Raw genomic sequence first — 20,123 nt, forward strand, 5'->3', positions numbered from 1 at the left:
ACTTTGATATAAGTCGTTTAATAAGGGCTCAAGTTAAACACTATTTCCAAGTGAAAGAGATTATAATATTGACAAGCTCTTTACCGTCTTTTAGTATTTTATATAAGATATGTCGCATATCAATAACGACTATTTACAAATGAAGACTTTTCATTTAAATGTTTTATATAGAATGAAATACAAGTCAATGATTATATTTCAGGGGACCTTATCAAATCGTGATGCTAGATTATTAAGGATTTGAGAAGAAACAATACATTTATTACAATTTCATATTCTGTAACATAGAAAATTCCTTTGACAAGTATACACTTTTTAATTGTTTGAAAGTGATCCGTCAACAAATTGATAACATTTACTTCATTATTTTGATTGTGACATATGACAATTTTCACACTAAATAATCATTACAATTGCTAAAAAAACATCATTGCTTAATTACACAAGATCACTATAAATGTAACAAAAAAATATAATAAAAGGAAGAAACATTGTTTTAAAACATTCACGTTACTCGGAATCGATATGTGCTTACCAAATATAGTTCCCTATGTTACTAAGATTTATAGTATGTTTTGTTTGTGTCGTTTTCAGACTTGTGTGTACCATGTATAGTTTCCTGAGTTACTAAAAAAATTTCTAATAACATTGTTCGAGTATTTTGGGGGTTTTCCACCATTGTCGACGACCTAACACCATTCTCAACCATTGCTGTTGTCGAGTTTCAAATCTCCTAATTACTTATTAATCAATTTGGCCCTCGGTTACTTGTGTGCCTATAACAAATATAGTATTCCAACAAAATATCCAATTTTATTTGAAATCAATAGGACAAAGAACATACCCATTTCACTGTTTCAATTGGAAATTAGTATATTCTGCAAACATACTCATTTACAAATAGGGGACGATTAATGGAGGAAGAATAAGTCAATTAAACTGCAAAATATATAACACAATAGATTCTACAAATAATATATAAACGTTTAAACAATTAACTGGAATAAATCCAATTCGAAAACCCCCAAATCGAAAATTTCAGAAACCTAATTAACTCAAATTTCTCAATATTCTCAGGTAAACAACGATTATTTTGTTCAATTAAACAAAATAATCTTTGCGGATGATGTAAATTTAAGCTTCTGCATGTATAATGAAGCAACTTCAAGGTTTTATTGTTCTTCTTCCATTGTCGCCCATGTCTTCCTCTCTCTAAAAGTTGTTCATCGATGTTGCAGAAATGAATTTTTTTTTTAATTTTTTTTTTTTTTTAAAATAATAAATTAATTGCATTGGAAATGACAAATGAATTTGAATTTCAAACCTTTGAATTTTCATTCAAATTTGAATGAAATCTGAATATTAGTGGAACTTGGGCCCCAAACAAACACCCAATGAAAAGCTGCCATGTCACAATGTATGTGGAGCCCACATACAGTGAATGTATGTGTAGCTTTTTCGCCTAATCTACTGACAAAATTTTCACCTATGAATCAACTAATTCAAGGAGAATGCTATTAATATGTGCATAGCCAGTATATTCAAACAAATAACAAAAAATTTTTTTACAAGTAAATGACCTAAATTATTGAATCAATCAAGCTAGCAATATATTTTCCTGTACATCATCTCTACTTGAAGACAAATATGGAGCTCGGAGCAGTTCTATCGCTTTGTGAACATTCCTTGGGTTAAGAACGAGAAGTCATAATCGTATCCTGATACTGGCAATGCTGCAGGAGGCCTCCTTGATGGGGTAGTCGACACCCTTCTTAATGAAATTTCAGGAGTATACAAGCTGCAGGAATCCATGTTTTAGTTTATGCACAGTTACAAACAAAAACAAGGCACATATTGCACAACACTTGAGAACAAAAGAAGCTGCATCATTTCTTACCTGGACATCGCGTATGGAGCAGAATTCATGGCCGATTTCACAGTTTGGGAATTTTGCACCTACGACAAATAATACAAGTACATTGAAGTTAACACCGCAAAGCACTTGGCAGTTGACATATTGTTTAAATGTGTAAGATAGTATAATGTGAAATGTCTCAATTACCGGCATCTGAGTTCCTCTTGTGTGTACAGCACCATTTCCATTTACATTCATCTGATGATGGATGTTACCAGCAGAAGTAGGGGCATTTGTTAAAGATACACCTTCAGCGAGCATTGCAAGCCGTTGAAGATGGACAGAAGGTGAGGAGGACAGCATATTGGGCTGCAGGAGTAAAATTTCACGTTATTTCTATAACTAGTTCAATTCTGATTAGATACACACACATTGATCTCTAGTTCAAAGGACAACAACCAATAACCATGTGGTCTAAATTTAAACAGTTCTGAGTTCTGACTACAAATTTTATAGTGCTTTTGTATGCTGTTGGATTTGAACAGGAGTAAAATTTCAAATCAATTTAAACAGAAGTAAAATTTTACGTTATCTCTATAACTAAACTTAAACAGTTCTGAGTTCTCATTATAAATTATGAGTTCTGGGTTCCAAGGAAGTTGGCTTTGTATGCTTTTAATTTGAACTTGGCAGCATTAAGCAAGCACGTAAAGTGGAGGAATTATTTCACAAGAAACTTCCTTTCAAAACTACGCTTCCTACAACTGAAGTACAGTAGGACATAAACCATCTATCAATAAGCCTTAAATGGCAGGAAAAAGAAAAGCAGAACAGGAGGATTCTACAGAAAGGATTAACTCATGAGCGGGCTCTCTGTCTGTTCGATTAAGTGATAAACAAAGAATTCTTTAGTGCTTAAAGAGATTCAAAGGAAATTATTATAATGATATAGAGTAATAGAGCGCCTTCCTCAAACTAAGGATCCAGCAATGGGTGGAGCCACCTAGAATTATACTTCAGTACTTAAACAATTAGGAAAATGAACCCGATTAACTATGCCAGACCAGCATTTTAATGATTTAAATTTACGACTGACAATATCATCATAGGTTAAGAATAATGATTCCTACTTGCAGTCTATTTAAATAAAGAGTACCTATCTTTCTTTTTAGAACTATAGAGCATATGCATACAAGTAAAATGTACCTTCTCTGAAAGGCTTTGAGTATCATTGGCATCATATTTCTGAATTTCACCGGAATGTCCATTTAAAAATGGAGCTGTGCTCATTTCGTCATCATCTGTTGTTGGTCCAGGGTTGACCTTACTTGCTGAAGATTTTAGAGTCAACTTTTCCTCGTGAATTGAGGCTTTTTCTACAGCTGGTTTTGGAACAACCTTTGCTTCTGACGTTGATGATTCTTGGTCAGCTGCACATAATCGCAAATTAAATTGAGAAGCAAAATTTAAGGGAGTAGAACACTGTATAAAGGCATAAGAGAAACATAGATTGATGATAGAGTAAAAAAAAAAAGAAGAAAAAAGAAAAAGATACTTAAGAGTAAGGAGTTTACAATCAAAATGAACCCATGAGCTTGTATCTAAACTTGAGTCATTGTCGGAAGAGTCATCCATGCATAGTGTTACGAAATGATCTGATTCAACTTCCGGAGAAGGGACTGCAGTCATGACATTAGTATTTGGCGATTTGATTTTCACGAGTTCTTGTTCTGACTTCCACAAACTTGCATTCGGGAGTATTCTAGGGATGACCTGTTTCAATACATCAGTCATGTAAGCAAATCTATTAGCTGAAATCAACATGTTGTACTACGTTCATAGACAATGTGCTGCTATATAACATTATATAATACCACAAAGCTTTTAGTAAGTTGTATTTGGAGGAACAACAGCAGCAATATGCAAGAAAGAAATAGAATTAAGAGCTAAAAACAGTTTTTTCCTGGATATTTTAGGTTCCAAACACAGATTATTAATCTTCATGTTCACCAGTCAAAGTTTATGTGCAGTGTCTTACTTAGATTTCTTCCAGCCGTCTCTTTAGAGAATTAGGGGCATACAATACTAGCACACACAATACATTCAAGTAAACCTAACTTGAACATTAAAGTAAATTTCTAACAACATTGAATCCCATCAAACCGAAGATCAACCGTGTAGTCAAATGCAGAAGATGATATGAAAACTGAGAGTTAGGATGCTATATGATAGTACGACGGGTAGAAATTAGAATATTTGTATTGTATGTCAAGCGATGACTATCATGATGGGAGAATAAAAAGAGAACATAACAACCACCTAAAGAAAGCTACATGTACTGGTAAGGTAGAGGACACAAAAAGAAGAAAGAATAAGTACTTGTGCTGGTTCTTTAGGTTTGACATGAACACTTTTCGATTTCAGAGTAATCTGTTTCATAGATGGTTGACAATTTTTGTCCTTCTCCTGCTGTTGATGTTCATTTTTATTGCTCGTAAGATCTTCACCATTGCTAGGACTTGAGTTTCCCTTGTCTCTTTCAGCCATTGAACAATCTCTTCTCTCCTTGCACATATGTTGATTGTTAGTCCATTCTGCAATGGCACCAAAACGCCTTGTTGAACGACTAGAAGTTAGCTGTTCTTTACAACTAGAACTTGAAATTGGCTTGGGTTTGCAATCCCTCGGAATCCATCGTTTTTCAACATACCTAACAAATAAGTTTGTATAAGAAGATTTAAGGGCCGGAACAAATAAACAAGAAATATTTGGACATGTTCAAGCAAAACAACACCATGCAATACCAATTTTTCTATGAGTCCGTACTTTGCATGTATGAAATTTTCAATTTGATTATGATCATAGTGCTGAGGCAACTCCGCTTCCCAGTATGCATTGGATTTGTCATTTCCCATGGCTGCAAAACAGTATGTCAAAACCATTACTCCGTGTCACAGAATGACAGAATTGAAATCCAAAGAAGACCATACATCAAGGGAAAATTTTTACTTGTACATTTGATGTAAAGGAAGTACACTTACCTTGCATTAAGGCAACCTGCTCCGGGAGCCATGTGTCTAGAGTGGCAGATCGCACCTGCAGTAAGATCAATGCTTTTAAGAACACCGTGTAATAGCAACATAACTTTGAAGATGCCTATTATATGCAAGGATAAAAACATGTAGGATTCTGGAACTAAATGAACACCTTATAAAATTACAAGGAGAAAAAAATATGGAGAAGGGCACCATTAAAAATTACAAAAAGCCACTTCTTTTATTATGACTGATCTTCCCCAGCACAAATCCATGCAATTATAAGTTACTTAATCCTAGACCCCATCCAGTGTAGCAGCATTGATGCAAATGACCTTTTCATGAAAGGTAACATCGTATTCTAATGAAATACATCAAAGTAGTAGATGATTGAATTGATACTCAGTTGGTGAGTTTTACTTCTGAAAATTGGCTTATTAGGTAATGACATTCCTAGGCCTTTCCTATATAAAACTAAAATGTAGATGAATATGATCTACAAATCAGCAATCTTACAAGAAAAATTGTCCCACTCTACATTGGTACAGACTCCAAACTAGCAAGACCTAAACACATACCACGTTTGATACTTGTAGGTGGTTGTAGCCTAGTTCATGAGATTGCTATTAGCTAGTAAGAAAAATATAACAAGGGATAGGGAAGAGGGATAAGGAAGATTGAATATTACTTTATTAGGTTAACATATTAAATTATAAGTTTCTAGAGTGAAACCTGTTGATACGACCAACTTGCTAGCCTTCAACTTTATGAAATTGTCAAAACCGACAACTGCCTGCCAAACAGCTTCCAGTCCTTCCACTCAATATTTAAAATCCATGTTTTTAATGAATTAAAGCTACTAGTTGTCCACAGAATACAAAAGTTTGAGTCGTTTGACATAGATGATAAGTTGATAACCAAAAGTAACAAACATTATGCTTCAGAAACATGTCTCTAGGAGTGCAATAGCTCAAGAGAACTATATACTATATATCATCAACTTCATTAGTTCATTCCATCCCTAAACTACATACACAACCATCGTAAACTACGTAAAGTACTGAATCACCCAACATAGCATGTTCGAGTTTAAGACCAATGAATCACAACATTTTAAGAAATTGTTTCACCACAAGTACTATGAGTGTACACCCATAGCAAAACTTGCACCATTTAGACAAACAACACATTACAATCAACAAACACGGAAATTCGGAGTAATAAACACCTTAGATATATGTACTCCAAGACTCCGGTGAATTCCAGAACATTGCAGGCATATAAATATCCCAAGATTGATGCTGGCCCATCTAGGAGCCCTACAATGAACACAAAAGTAAACAATTAGAGACAGTCCTACAATACTTAAATTCATCACATAAGCTTAAGCTAGTACAGTATATGCATACTTGCTTCTGCAATCTGCACACTTCTTGTTTTCTGGTAACTTAAGAAGCCCCTCCAATATCTGCAAACAACACCAATATACCATTATTTCTTTTGACTTTATATTATTTTAAAATGCTAATCACATAAATGTCAAAAATTGAGTGCTAATTAATGTAAACTATCACATGATTCACATCAAGGAATTGCATAAACATATTAATTACTTAATTAGCATTAAAAAATGTATTGATTCCACCAAATCAACAAATGAAAAAAATGAATTTATAAGTTGAGATTTCATTTAAGAATCTGAATTTTACAAATGGGCCATCAAGATTTTGTCTTTCTATCAAATAACATAATTCTGCAGAGATTAAACAAGAAAATCCTTAAAAAAAAAAAATCTTGAGTTGAATCACAATTACTTCAGATAACAGCAATTATACTAAAAAAGAGAGCAAATCCAGAATTATTAACTAATATATCAAAACAAATAAAAAAGAGAAAGAGGAAATTAACCTTCATGTGCTTAGATGAATTAGAAACAGCAGATTTTGGGTTCATTGTAGAACGCTTTCGACTCCAAAACATAGCCAAAAAAAACACAAGAAAACAACTGGGAAAAAAGGGAGGTTTAACAGAGGAAAAAAAAGAGAATTTTGAAGAAAAAAAAAGAAGAAATTAAAGTGGTGGGTTAATAATGGTGGGAGAATCTAATGATGAAAGAATAAACAGAGAAGAAAGTGGGAAAAGAAGAAGAAGAAGAAGAATAACAAGAAAGACGAGTAAAAGGAGGGAATTTAGGAAGTTTGGCAACTGCAAATACTCTTTCTTTGATGGTCGGTTTGGCAACCGTTTCTTATTTAGCCTCTACTCCACTCTCCTTCAACGGAGTACTTATGTTACGGACTGTTTATATAAATCCTTTCTAATGAGTTGACACGTTTTGAAGGCGTGTTTTTTTTTTTTTTTTGGTGTTTAGGGAGCCGGAGTTATAAGGGCAGATGATGAGAATTGATCTCAGGATCCTAAACGAAAAAACAAGTTTTTACCACTTGAACTGTCTCTCACTCTCTATTTAATCACATCTTCAATGCACAGATTTATTTATTAATATGTTTAATTACTAATAAGCAAAAAAATGAAAGTTGATATTTTGAAATGAATATTGTAACAAATTAAATCTAATAAGATTACTATATTTTTCATTATGTATAAATCACAAAACACATTCAAAGAGAAATGTGTGTGAATAGTGGTAATTAAAGTCATTTAGTTTGACTAGTATAGATTAAAAATATCTACAAGTATGTATATAGAGTATAATTTAGTTTATTCTGTGATACATATATAGAAAAGAGGTTACCTTTTTTATCACTTCAAAATCCCCAACATTTCGTTTGTTCAATAATAAATGTTTGGATATTACTTTTACACTATTCACACGCGAAAGGCATGTTTGACGCTAGTGTTTGAGTAGCTTTTAGTGGTTTGACTTGGTCAAACCACTACTTAACAATAAATGTGCGTGTTAATAATTATAAATTTACTTGTATGTGATATGTAGCTCATATCGGAATAATTATATAAAGTCATTTTCTTAGGTAATACTCCCTCCGTTTTTTTTTTTTTGCTTCATTTCTCCATGTGCGGAGTTTTAGGAGAATTTGGAGAAAGTATTATAATATGGAGATAGTGGGGTTAGTGGAAGGTAAATTGGAGGAGAGAAAATCTAAAAGTAATAAAATTTGGTCCTGCTAGTTGAGAAAAATGAATTAAATATTATAAAAGATTTTCAAATAAAGAAATGGAGCAAGTATTTAAAAACAGCCGCAGAAGAAAAGTGAAACAAATATTTAAAAACGGAGAGAGTAATTATAAATTTACTTGTATGTGATATGAGCTTTATATAATTATTCCGATATGAGCTACTTATAATTTGATGAGAGTGTATTTGTTCCGATCAATAAAACTTTTTAGTAGAGAAAAGGTTAGATAATAAAGCTATAAAATTGTAAAGAGTGTAGTATAGACTATAGAGCTAGTAATAAGTTCTAATAAGACGATACATATATATTACACAACAATAATATTGATATCTCTTTTAAATTCTTAAGTAGATTAGAAATGGCTAATTAGGCGCTTTACAACTATTAACCTAGCAACATAATTTATGAGCTTATGAAGCAGTTACCAAATCAATGACTAAATTAGGAGTAAGTATATAATTAGAGTAGTATTATGATTATGGAGAAAGTTCAAAAATATTGATTGGTTGAACTTATGACATATTATTCCTCTAATGTTGGTGTTCAAACATCGGGGTTTTTTTTTATAAATTTATAAGTCAAAAGAGATTACATCAATATAAAACTTGCCAAAGAGTTTAGTCAAATGTTGTGTTCTAGTTGTGTGGACTTTTTTTGATTTGTTGAGAAGTGAGCCGCAAAATTAAATTTATTGAACCGCATTATTAATTACGTCCAAATTGTCGGGTCCAATGATTCCGATTTCCGATCTCACCTAAAAATACATGGCCTAGTTCTAGCACTACCTTAGATTTGGCGTTAAATTATTAAAATACGATTACTACTTTAATTTAATCTAAATTAACATGTTTAACATTTATCTATTGCCCGTGTGCTTATCCGAAAATTGAATTTTTATATATGCAGATCTAAATAAATTAAAGTAATTTAAAATAACGAATTGAAAGAGTAACACCTAAACATACTATGAATCGAGTTAATTCAACCAAACCTTTAGCTTAATGACTTATAGCGCTCTTTCTTTTTCAATGATAATTATTTATTCTTTGGGTATACTCTAATGTCTCACAATCTCAGCAAACACACATTAAGGGCTCAACATATCATACAAATTAAATAGATATTTTTAAAATTAGTTTGTATTGTATTGCTAAGATTTTCTTCCTTCAATACAATTTAAGAAAATTATCAATTCAAATCCAATACGTAATTTCAACAAAGCTTATTACGGAGTATATTTTTCATTGAATACAAGATACAACATAATCAAACATCACCAATCAAATATAAGTTAATTCACATTATGAATTCCACGTTTGACAATGACCTCCTGATAATAGATGTAATTCATGTAAAGGTATTTATTTATTATTTTTTTTTTTTTTTTTTTTGAAACAATGTAGATGTAAAGTTATAGTGGGTAAAAGTTACTAGAGTGTAATCCAAAACATGATATTGTTTTTGTTATTTTATATTTTTTTTAATTTTTTTGTTGCACACGAGGGGCATGTTTTTGTTAATTTATATATTATATAATAATTAAAAAAAACTCCATAATAGTCAATTTTGTATGAGATTGAGTTTATATAATTAGGATAAGTATACTTGTTGTGCATGGTTTATTCATGTTAGATTTGGTCAAAGAAATGGAGCAGATTTTTCTTATGCGTATTCTTCTCTTTACGGCCCTATAAACTATAGAATGGTTCTATTCAAAATAAATTAATAAATAAATAAAATAATGTAGAATAGCTTTAGCAGCCTCCACCACTCTAATGAGGCTAATTATCTGTTAAAGGCTTAAAGCACAACTAGTCATCCCTCATTACTGGAATTGGACCCATATTGCCACTTTGGTAGGGTGATTATCTCATTTTTATTAGCTGTTTTATTAGGCCATACCTCATGGCTCATACTAGCCACATTATCAATCCAAAATCCAAATCAACTACCATATTTTGTCATCAACTAGAACTAGCCAAGTGGCAAACACGTTGGTTTTGTTCTCAATTTGAAATTTGGTGTCAAATCAAGATTAGGTCGTATTCAGGTCTATTGTCAATCAGTTTGCCATTTTTACACAATTAGTTCTAAACGCATTGATATTCAAATCAAGCCGCTTTAATAGGCCAATCTTTAGTTGGTTAAATTATAAAGATACAAGTAATTGGGCTTTATTTTATTTTATTTTTTTAATTAAATTAAGTCGTTTCACATTTGATGATCTAGATCCAGTAATTTTTGATGAGTCTACTCATTAAATTAGAAAACCAAACTAATGTGATGTAATGTCACTTTTATTTTGAGATATTTCAGCCATTAAATCTGAGTCACAAAACATATTTGTGAATCACACAAGGATTTCAAATAGCAAATTTAATTTGCCAATTTGACGTATTACCCAACTTGTATCAATATGACAGCATACAGCACTGCATCTGTGTATTACAGACAAACTTAACATCACCAACAGACATTCATGTTCACTTAACATCGTAACAGCAAGAAATACAACGATGATGATAACGAAAACTACAAGATTAGAGTTACAACAAAACCAGCCTTTAACTATACAAACATAGCTCTAATTTTCGCTACTGAGCTAAGAAAAGAGGTACAATGTAAACAAAACTGTAGTTTATCTTTTACGAGCTTCAGAGATAACAGGATCAGTAGCAGCATCATGCTTACTAACTAGTAGCAGATATGCTGTAGGAGTGTTTTTTCGCCTAAATAGTGGCTATATACGACATGATCTGATTCTCATCCGTTCTTCAAGCAGGGTAGAGTTAGAGCCATTCTGCTCAGACAAAGGCTCACCCCGAGCTCTCAAAAACATGTTAAGAGTCAGAGGAAATTTGTCACATTTATTGTTATTGTTCTTCAGAAAGTTAGATAAGTTATTTGTGTACTCCTCGTCATTGCAAGTGTTCTCTTGTTCGTCATACTCCTCATCTGATTTAGTTGATTCCTCATCAACAGATCCTTCAATCTGCTTAAAGTTGAACATTATTATAAGGCTACAATCATATAATTCTTTGAAACAAAGTCAATCTTTTCGAGCTTTACAACAAACACAGCAGGATCACCATATGCATGAGTTTTCTTTCGGTTTGCAATAGAGATGCTAAAACAATAAAACATGTACACCTTAAACACAACTTTTTAATACAGTTTAAAAAAACTCTGCAGTAAACTGTCAAGAGAGCAGCTCCCATTCAGTTCTCGGATAACTGAACATAACTGAAGAAGTACCAAGCCTTGTATATGTATAATACTAGTATACCATCTATCAATTAATGTATAGCCTAACCTTGTTCCTAGAAGAGGATTTATTTGTATCTAGGAAAAGAAGACTGTGTATACTGATGTGGTGACTATTGCCAAGATTATCGATTACACGTGCCTATTCAGAACATTAGAATTCAATTGATTAAAAGGAAAATTCAGTTTGAAGTATAGATGTATACCTCTTCATCATGAGTATGTTTGTCACCATCACTGAGATCTTCATCACTGTCTAGCTCAGGGAGGTCATCAACCTCTTCATCACTGCCGGAAACTGATTGTTCCTCCTTGACCTGTATAGACAATTAGTTTTACTAAAGTCCGGAACACAGTACTCTTCTAAAGTCATTGTTCACTCAGTTCATGTAATGTAATCCTAGAAATATGAGATGTTTTGGTAGAAGTTTCAAATGAAAATAGAGAATTACCCTCTTAGCTGGTCCACTAGGCAGCCGAGGAGAGCTGCAGCAAGAAGAGTAGCATCTGCTGCTAGTCTCAGTACAAAGCCAATCAGTTCTAGATTCATCGAAACTGCTAGCATGACTAGTTCCCCCAGTATCCTTTGGCCAGGCACTTATGCCAAAATGACCAAACTGAATGTTCACAGGCTCTGCCTTACCAATTTGCAAAGACGCATACATTGGTGATCCAGTATTGTCAGTTGAATCAACTGGCCAAGCCTTTGCAATAGAGCCATCGTTGTTGACAAAAGCCATCAGATGCCTTGATGACCCCTTCCTTTGAATCAACTGAAAAATCCCCTTCGAGTTCCAAGAATGTGCTGCACATTGATTCTTATATTCCTCAGAAATGATACTCACAGTGTTGGTAGCAGGATCATAAAGCTGCTCCCCTGCTTCACGCCTCTTTAGGCAGCTAAAGAGTGTGGCATGGATAGCTGCCACACTTTTATCAACATTCGTGTTATTAACTTTTGGCACTAGATGCTTGTCTGCTCGGTTGCAGAGATATTCTTGTATTCTCCTAATATTTCGGATGTATTTCACATATTTGTTTTTCGAAGGGTCCAGTGTCATGTACTTAGCACGAACAGCAAATCTTTCTAAATGCTTATCTTCGTTTGATATGTATATCATGAAAGGTACTATTGAAGGATGTTTCTTCATGAGTCCCATCTGCAAACATACAAAAAGAAGTCTACTGAGTGAAATGTATTACTACCTCTTTTGCACATTAATCTACATATAACGATGTATATTACTTTTCTAGACTTCCCATATTAATCCATATTCTCTTGAAAATCTTTTTTTTGATCCTATACTTTTTCTCTAAAGTTGCAAGCTTTATTCTCTCTACTCTTCGTGCAAATCTCAAGTGTGTAGATTACTATAGGACAAAGAAGTAACTTATCAGCCTGAAGTTATGCAATACTCACCACAAAATTGAGACTCAAATGCACCCCTTCAATGATTACTGATTCTTTCCTTTCTTCCCATGAAGTAATAAGGCGTTCAAGACTCTCAATGACCATTTCACTTTGGGCTTTGAATCCTTCAACAGCCATTTGTTTTGGACTTATGAACTGTTCAGTGTTGTTACCAACTGCCTCTGGATGCAGGTTAACAGGTTTCTCGTCTTGAGTTGAATCACATGATTGACTTTTAGACACGGAATATGACATTCCAGCCATCTTTCGAGCCTTCCTTCTAGATTTTGCTTCTGCCACAGAAACAGGATCTAAACACTCCCCTGCATGATAGGTTGAAGCCCACAGCAATGGGTTACTTTTCTCATCCACAAAACTCCTCATCATGTGCCGGATAGAATCAGTAGATATGACAGTTGTGATTCCCAATCTGCTAGCCTGAAAACAAATTGTACAATTTTAATATAACAATAATTTTGTTGGATTAAAGATCAAAGACGACACTATATAAATAAAAGACATCCAATCAGCATATAAAGTATCTATACTCTCTCAAGTATTCTCAGGGAGATAGACTTCACACAGTTCAGACTAAGGGAGAGCGACAGACCAGATAAATTCACCAGAATAAGAACATAAAGATGCTACCTAATGTTGACAGTTAACACTGACGTGAAGAATCTATGAATACCAGTATTGAAGACAATGTGGACTTTCCGCAGCCACTAGTGCCACACAACAGGACAGTTAGAGATCCCTTCCTTTCACGAATCCTGTAACCATAAAGAAGTTCCTGAGCATGTGAAACAAGTATATGCAGATACTACCTAACTAATATACATAGCTAGGAAAAAGATATCCCATCCAAATTCACAAAGACTGCATAAAGTTTTTGCAATACAAAGATTAAATCAGAGAATGAGCACAATACCTTGACTGACCGACAACAAAAAAATGTCTTTTAAGTATAAATTATCAGAATATCATGAAGCAAAATATACTGAATGTTTTAGACCTTACAAGGAAACTAAATCCTTGGAAATCTAATGCTATTAATAAAAGGTTGCACTGTTTTGTAAAATAAGCAATAAAGAAGACAAGACTTCTCTCTTGATGCATCATATTCTCATGAACCAAACAAAGAAAAAATTTAGATACTTCACCCTGCATACAAAGAGCTACCATATACTTCGTAGATGATAAAATTTAAAGGCAGAAATCTACCTGCAAGCCAAAATCAGATCTGCTCTTTGATTGGGACCGATGTATTTATATTCAGCAAGAGCATCACATACAACATCTAAGAACTTCTCCCTGCTGATGGACACAGTTGTACGCCTTTTGTACAACTCAGAAGGTACATTCTTGTTACTTTCTTCTTTTTCTTCAGACTTGACCAGCAGAGTATTTGAAGCATTAGAATTATATCTTTCCACAATGTCTTTGTCATCCTTAAAGCTTTGACTTTGCACGCTTTCAAAGACCCTCTTACTAATCTAAACAAAGAGAACAAAGGAACTTAAATTCAAGGGAATTTGTAGCAAATGAAAGTAGTCATGTAACTGTACCAAAAGGTCTAAAACTTAAGCAGCTTTAGATCATATAAAGCGCCATTTAATAGAAAGTTTGATGTTGAACAACAATCTATCAAACAGAAATGTAAACACTTAGGAGGGTAATGAATCATCAGTTTATCTTAAAAAACCAGAGCATTTAATTGATGAAAAATCGAATACAGTAGTAATAAAATATAAGATACATGCACAGATCTATTATTCAGAATATCAGGTTCCATTAAATGTTATATTAGCTATGTTCTTTTGTGATACTGCCTAAGATTATGTATACACTGTAAAAAATTAAGGACTTAACTAATCTTCTTATAGAAAAACGGAAAATGTGTTAGCAGGAAAGTAAATTTTGTTAAAATCAGAAGATTCAGAACCATATTGTAGTGAGTGAATATTTAATCTATCTCTGACCTCTTAGATTTATACAGTACGTTTTATACAAGGAAAAAGTATCGTGAATTGTTAAATTACCAAGCTTTATATTAAATGAAAATTTTCTTGCTTTCTCTCTTCTGATTCAATTGCTTGCTATACATTGTAATTTGTAAAAATGAAATTATCATCTTAGTAACAAACCAATCAAAGTGGATTTATTGGTCATCTAGTCTGACATGGCTACATGTCCATGTATTCGAATTAGCTATTTTGTGAAAAATTTCCATGATTTTGGCCCATAATGAAACGTTCAAGTGTCCTACCCATGATGGAATGTCGAGGATCCAACATAGGTAATTGAAATGAAATGAGGACTGCGAGTAACATAGTATCAACCAATGTTGGAGTAGTTAAAAAATAAAACTTTAGAATATAAAATATTCCAAGAAATTAGTTCTAAAACCAGCAAACTAGATAAAGGAAAGCAGAGGTTGTAAGTGCAAAGTTTAGTGGGTATAAAGTAAACCAATATCTAAGAATATTGGAATTAGCGTAGACTTTATCAAACAGAATATGAATCTTTCTATAGCAGGTGAACTTGCTATAAACAAAATACAGCAATAAACAAAGATTTTAACTTTATAAGTAATAGAGAGAGAGAGATTAGCATAAACACAACTATGACAACGTATTTTTAGGTAATATCATGTCATATCTTTAGTTATAAGGAGGCCTTAACAACAAATCTTTTTGTAATATCATGTCATATCTTTAATTATGAGGTGCTAGGACAACGTAACATTTGATTTGGAACGAAGGGTATAAAATACAAGGGAAGCACCCTTCAAATCAAGACAAAAATGTTTAGAAATATGTTGTTTCAAAATTTCACTCAAATAAAAGGTTTAAGAATAAATCTTTACTATGCCTTTCATCTTTCAAATCATTCAAGTATCAATCTATTCATTTAGCTTTATTGATTATTTGTCCTAGGAATAAGGCAAAACAAGAGTAATCATTAAAACTCCCCTTCTTTGGAGTGCACCAAATTTAACACTTTCAATTTCTTCTAGCAAACTATACATAAATAGACTTTACATATACTTTACTTCCTCCTTCAACTACCTTCATTTTATTACACTTTTTAGTATTTTGATTTCAAACAACCAAACATGCAATTAATATTCTAGTTGCCCCAACTTACATGACATACCAAAACACCAATTTAACAGGCACAAGTTCAAAAGTGCAATGTTCCTATAATTTTTTTTATTTTTTTATTTTTTTTATTTTTTTATTTTTTTATTTCGTTTTCTAGCATAGAGAGAGTTATAAACGTCAAAACTGCAACGTTACCTAAATAATTAAGCTTATTAAGTTTGCATTAAAAACTTGCACAAACATCGCGCTTAACATCATTACATTAAAAGATTACAAATTGTAATGAAGAAAATTTCAAACATACAACATAAAAACAATAACAAAATTGTTAAAAAGACCCACTCAACCAACCAAAAGCTTAAGCTGGTGGTCGAGGCCCACGAATATGTTTTATACTCTATTAAAAATAATTAAAAAGTTTACCTTGTTGGCGTGACGAGGTTTACATCCCATAAGTTGTAGGGTGCTTTGAAGAAGTGAACGCGTATAATGAAAAGAATCCTTCTTCTTACCATTATTTTTCTTATTATTTTCATCATTATCGACTACCACTATGTACAGAATTTTATTCAATTCCTCCATTCCTAAGAAAACATAAAATTAAATAAAATTATTAAATTTCACAAAGAAAAAACAGGGGAATTTATAATTACATGCACATACAAAAATAATCTTTCTTGGAAAAAAAGTTTTTGATAACAATGTACATGAATTGAACACAAAAATAATTCGATTAATTCATAAAATTAATAACAGAAGAAATTAATAACAGAAGAAATTAAAAACATAGAAAATAGCATGAAATTCGTACCTAAAACTTTGACAGCAGTGTAATTTGAAGTTCAGAGGAAAAAACCCAGAAAGGATAGAGAAAATTCCTCGCTTTTTTAGGATTTAATCAAAGGGAAGCAATGCAATTTTCGACGTTTTTTGTATAATTGACGCCATATTTTAAGGGATTGTAATCAGAGAAATTTGGAAAATTTATTTCTCATTTTAGGAAAAATATGATTTTCTTCTCTTCATAATAAGTTGCTCGGTTTATATGTCTACGTTTTTTTTATGGGAAAAGTATTTATAATTTGCGTCGTTTTTTGTTTGGATTATTTAGGAGAAGTGAAATGACGAAATTGCCCTTGCTCGAAAAGTGAACGAGTCATTGAATTGAGACTTTGAGAGTGACTGAGTCTATAGATTTATAAGCGAGTTAAAACGTGGGGTCCAATCGTTTTGGTTCTTTTCGATTTAGTTTTTCGATGCATCAATAATAATAATATCTCACTTTTTGTCGTTCCTTTAGTATGTACTATGTAGGTTTTTTTTTTTTTTTTTTTTTTTTTTTGACAAATAGAAACCTAAAACAAAAGACTAGTTATATGTCGTTTTCTAGCTGAAGTGGCCAAGCGATGAGCAGGAAGAGCCACGTCTCTAGTAACCTTCTGAATAATACAAACTTCAAACGAGGAAAGGATCTCACAGAGTTGTTGCTGGATCCAGATGGTAGCTATATCCGTCGAAGACCGGGAAATAGTGGAAATTACTGAAATACAGTTAGTACAAAGAAGGACACGCAAATAGCCGCGATGAAGAGCCATCTTAAGACCAAAAACACAAGCTTGAAGTTCCGCTTGGAAAGCTGATAAAGCAAAACAGGCCTGGGCTGCACCTCCCAGACAAGTAGCTGTGTCGAGGGAAAAAAAAGACTAACCTAAACCAGCTCGATAATCTGCCGAATTCCAAGCACCATCCACAATGACAGACACCGTAGGAGAGATAGTCGAATCACCCGCAATATAGAAGGAGCGTAAATGAAAACCAAAGCCGGGGGGGGGGGGGTGGAGCTGTGTAAAGGAGAGAAATCCCTAGCAGCCTGACTACGAAGAGCCCAATCTTGAGCAATATGAAACACCACCAGTGGGGAAAACTCCATTTGTCTAAATCGAATGTGATTACGGTGAATCCAAATGGCCCAAGCAAACGATAAGATAGAATCTAGTCCTTCCCAGTCCTTAACAGAAATAACAGTGAAAAGTAAAGAACTGAACCACTGATGAAAGGAGCTATACGAGTTTGGAACTCGAATACCCAGAGGACCGCAAAGCCAAAGCTGACGAGTACAGCCGCAATGAAGAAATAAGTGCTCAACAGATTCCGGAGCCTGAAGGCAGAAAGAACATAATGGATCAACTAGACGACCCTTAGCGCTTAAAATTGCAGCTGTTGGAATAGCATTGTGAAAAAGTTTCCAAATAAAGAGCTTCCACTTGGGCAGAATGGGAAGGGCCCAAATTCTACTCCAGTTAAGAGGATGGATCAAAGGAAACCCAGGGGGGAGCCACTCTGCCGATGCAACAAGCTGAGCATATGCCGTTTTGGTCGAAAAAACGCCATCTTTAGTGTATTTCCAATACACAAAATCGTCCATAAGCTTTGGAGGACGTTCCAGACTTAAAATTTTGGAAACTAAAGCAGGGGGAAAAAGAGCATGGATTAACGAAGGATCCCAAGTATTAGAGACAGGATCCAAAAGAGAGGACACCAGAGTCGGCTGAACCGATCCAGCAAGCGAATCCTTAAAGTGCACGGAAGAATCAGGCACCCAAGAATCCTGAAGAATGCGAACCTGCGAACCATTACCAATTTTCCAAATTAGACCATTCTTCAAGGTTTGGAACCCATGAAGAATACTACGACAACCCCAAGATGGATTGGGAAGACGACCTTCAGAAGAAGGAAATAGCAGAGAAGGATAACGAGCTCGAAGAACACGAGAAACTAAAAGCTGCGGATTATGCATAATGCGCCAAGACTGCCGAGCGAGAAGAGCTGAGTTGAAAAATCCTAGATGCCGAATACCTATACCACCTAATCCTTTTGGAGTAAACAAAACCTTGGATGGAGTGAGGGCAAGACCTCTAGAATGATTATCTATCTTCCACCAAAATCTGACTAACAAGTTGTTTATTCTATCAGTAACAGAGGATGGAATCTTAAAAACAGAAATGACATGGTTAAGGGAAGCGATCAATATAGAGTTGATCACCACCAACTTAGCTGCCGAGGAAAGATGCAGAGGAGCAAAGCTAGTTAAACGAGAAGTAATCTTATCGATAATAGGTTGAAAAGCTTTGCATTTACTGCGCCCCATATCAACAGGAAGACCCAAGTAGGAACTGAGAGAAGGAAGAGCTTTCAGCTTTAAGGAAGAGGCTAAAAAATCCCGATAATCATCTGGAACATTCGAACTAAAACGAACAAAGGATTTTTGCAAATTTAACATCTGACCCGAAATATCACAGAATTGACGAACAACCCCAAGGATGTTTGAACAGGCCTGAGGGGAAGGCTGGAAGAAAAGAAGTGAATCATCTGCAAAGAACAGATGAGTAATTGAAGGAGCATGCCGAGAAACCTTAACTCCTTTGAAAAGACTAATCCTCTCTGCGTGGATGATCATTGCGGAGAAGATTTCCATGCACAGAACGAACAAATATGAGGAGAGAGGATCCCCCTGACGAAGACCACAGGTGGGTCTAAAGACTTTAGTAGGATTACCATTAACAAGGATCTGATAAGAAACCGAAGAAACACACTGTTGAATGATATGAATCCAATAGGGGGGAAAGCCAAATTGCTGAAGCACCTGCCATAAGAAGTGCCAATTAACTCGATCATAGGCTTTATTCATATCAAGCTTAAGAGCTGCAGACATAGAACGACCCCTCTGACGATTCATGAAGGTGATAATCTCATGAGCTAGAAGGCCATTATCCGTCATTAGACGGCCGGGGACAAAATCATTCTGGCAGTTGGAGATGAGAGAAGGCAGAACCTGCCGAAGCCGAGAGGAAAGGCATTTAGCAATGCATTTGTAGAGAACATTGCATAAACCAATCGGTCGAAATGGTGAAGGTTGTTGAGGCTGATCCACCTTTGGAATGAGAACAATGAAAGTGAGATTCCATTCCTTAAGCATATGACCATGAAGGAAAAAATACTGAATAGCATCAATGACCAAAGAGCCAACAACGGACCAGTGTGTTTTAAAGAAGGCTGAAGTAAAGCCATCATGACCCGGGGACTTAGAGTCGTCAATACTAAACATGGCTTTTTTAATTTCTAAGGCCGAAAAAGGAACCATAAGAGATGCCCTTTCAGCATCCGAAAGCCGAGGTAAATTCAAGGTAGACCAATCAAAATCTGGAATTTGCATATGAAGTTGATTACTTCTATAAAGAGAAGAAAAGTAATCCAAGATGATACCTCGAATTTGAGCCTGATCATGAGTCCAAT

At 34.1% G+C, this 20,123-nt stretch overlaps 2 protein-coding genes across 2 annotated transcripts; both read right to left on the reverse strand.

The window, feature by feature from the left end:
- Positions 1–1,192: 1,192 nt before the first annotated feature.
- LOC145611808 (ADP-ribosylation factor GTPase-activating protein AGD5-like) lies at positions 1,193–7,177 on the reverse strand. Its single transcript, XM_081667174.1, has 11 exons — positions 6,799–7,177; positions 6,300–6,358; positions 6,119–6,209; positions 4,897–4,951; positions 4,682–4,772; positions 4,235–4,565; positions 3,430–3,628; positions 3,062–3,285; positions 2,063–2,224; positions 1,898–1,956; positions 1,193–1,798 (listed from the first exon to the last, which is right to left on the reverse strand). The coding sequence occupies exons 1-11, from the start codon at positions 6,868–6,870 to the stop codon at positions 1,666–1,668; spliced, it is 1,476 nt and encodes a 491-aa protein (XP_081523300.1). The 5' UTR covers positions 6,871–7,177; the 3' UTR covers positions 1,193–1,665.
- Positions 7,178–10,518: 3,341 nt separating this feature from the next.
- LOC145611656 (P-loop NTPase domain-containing protein LPA1 homolog 1-like) lies at positions 10,519–14,054 on the reverse strand. The gene is made up of 6 exons (XM_081667006.1): positions 13,948–14,054; positions 13,415–13,496; positions 12,733–13,161; positions 11,765–12,472; positions 11,519–11,629; positions 10,519–11,040 (listed from the first exon to the last, which is right to left on the reverse strand). The coding sequence occupies exons 3-6, from the start codon at positions 13,108–13,110 to the stop codon at positions 10,789–10,791; spliced, it is 1,449 nt and encodes a 482-aa protein (XP_081523132.1). The 5' UTR covers positions 13,111–13,161; positions 13,415–13,496; positions 13,948–14,054; the 3' UTR covers positions 10,519–10,788.
- Between the last annotated feature and the right edge of the window lie 6,069 nt (positions 14,055–20,123).

Source organism: Chenopodium album, chromosome 24 (genome assembly GCF_948465745.1).
Source record: "Chenopodium album chromosome 24, dcCheAlbu1.1, whole genome shotgun sequence".
In the NCBI taxonomy this organism is placed as follows: domain Eukaryota; kingdom Viridiplantae; phylum Streptophyta; class Magnoliopsida; order Caryophyllales; family Amaranthaceae; genus Chenopodium; species Chenopodium album.

Coding starts and splice junctions, on each gene's coding strand:
- LOC145611808 (XM_081667174.1), bottom strand. CDS start 6,870: ATGTTTTGGAGTCGAAAGCGTTCTACAATGAACCCAAAATCTGCTGTT. Junction 6,359..6,798: donor ATTCATCTAAGCACATGAAG/GTTAATTTCCTC, acceptor TGTTGTTTGCAG/ATATTGGAGGGGCTTCTTAA. Junction 1,957..2,062: donor CAAGAGGAACTCAGATGCCG/GTAATTGAGACA, acceptor TATTTGTCGTAG/GTGCAAAATTCCCAAACTGT.
- LOC145611656 (XM_081667006.1), bottom strand. CDS start 13,110: ATGATGAGGAGTTTTGTGGATGAGAAAAGTAACCCATTGCTGTGGGCT. Junction 12,473..12,732: donor ATTTGAGTCTCAATTTTGTG/GTGAGTATTGCA, acceptor GTATGTTTGCAG/ATGGGACTCATGAAGAAACA. Junction 11,630..11,764: donor CTAGTGGACCAGCTAAGAGG/GTAATTCTCTAT, acceptor TTGTCTATACAG/GTCAAGGAGGAACAATCAGT.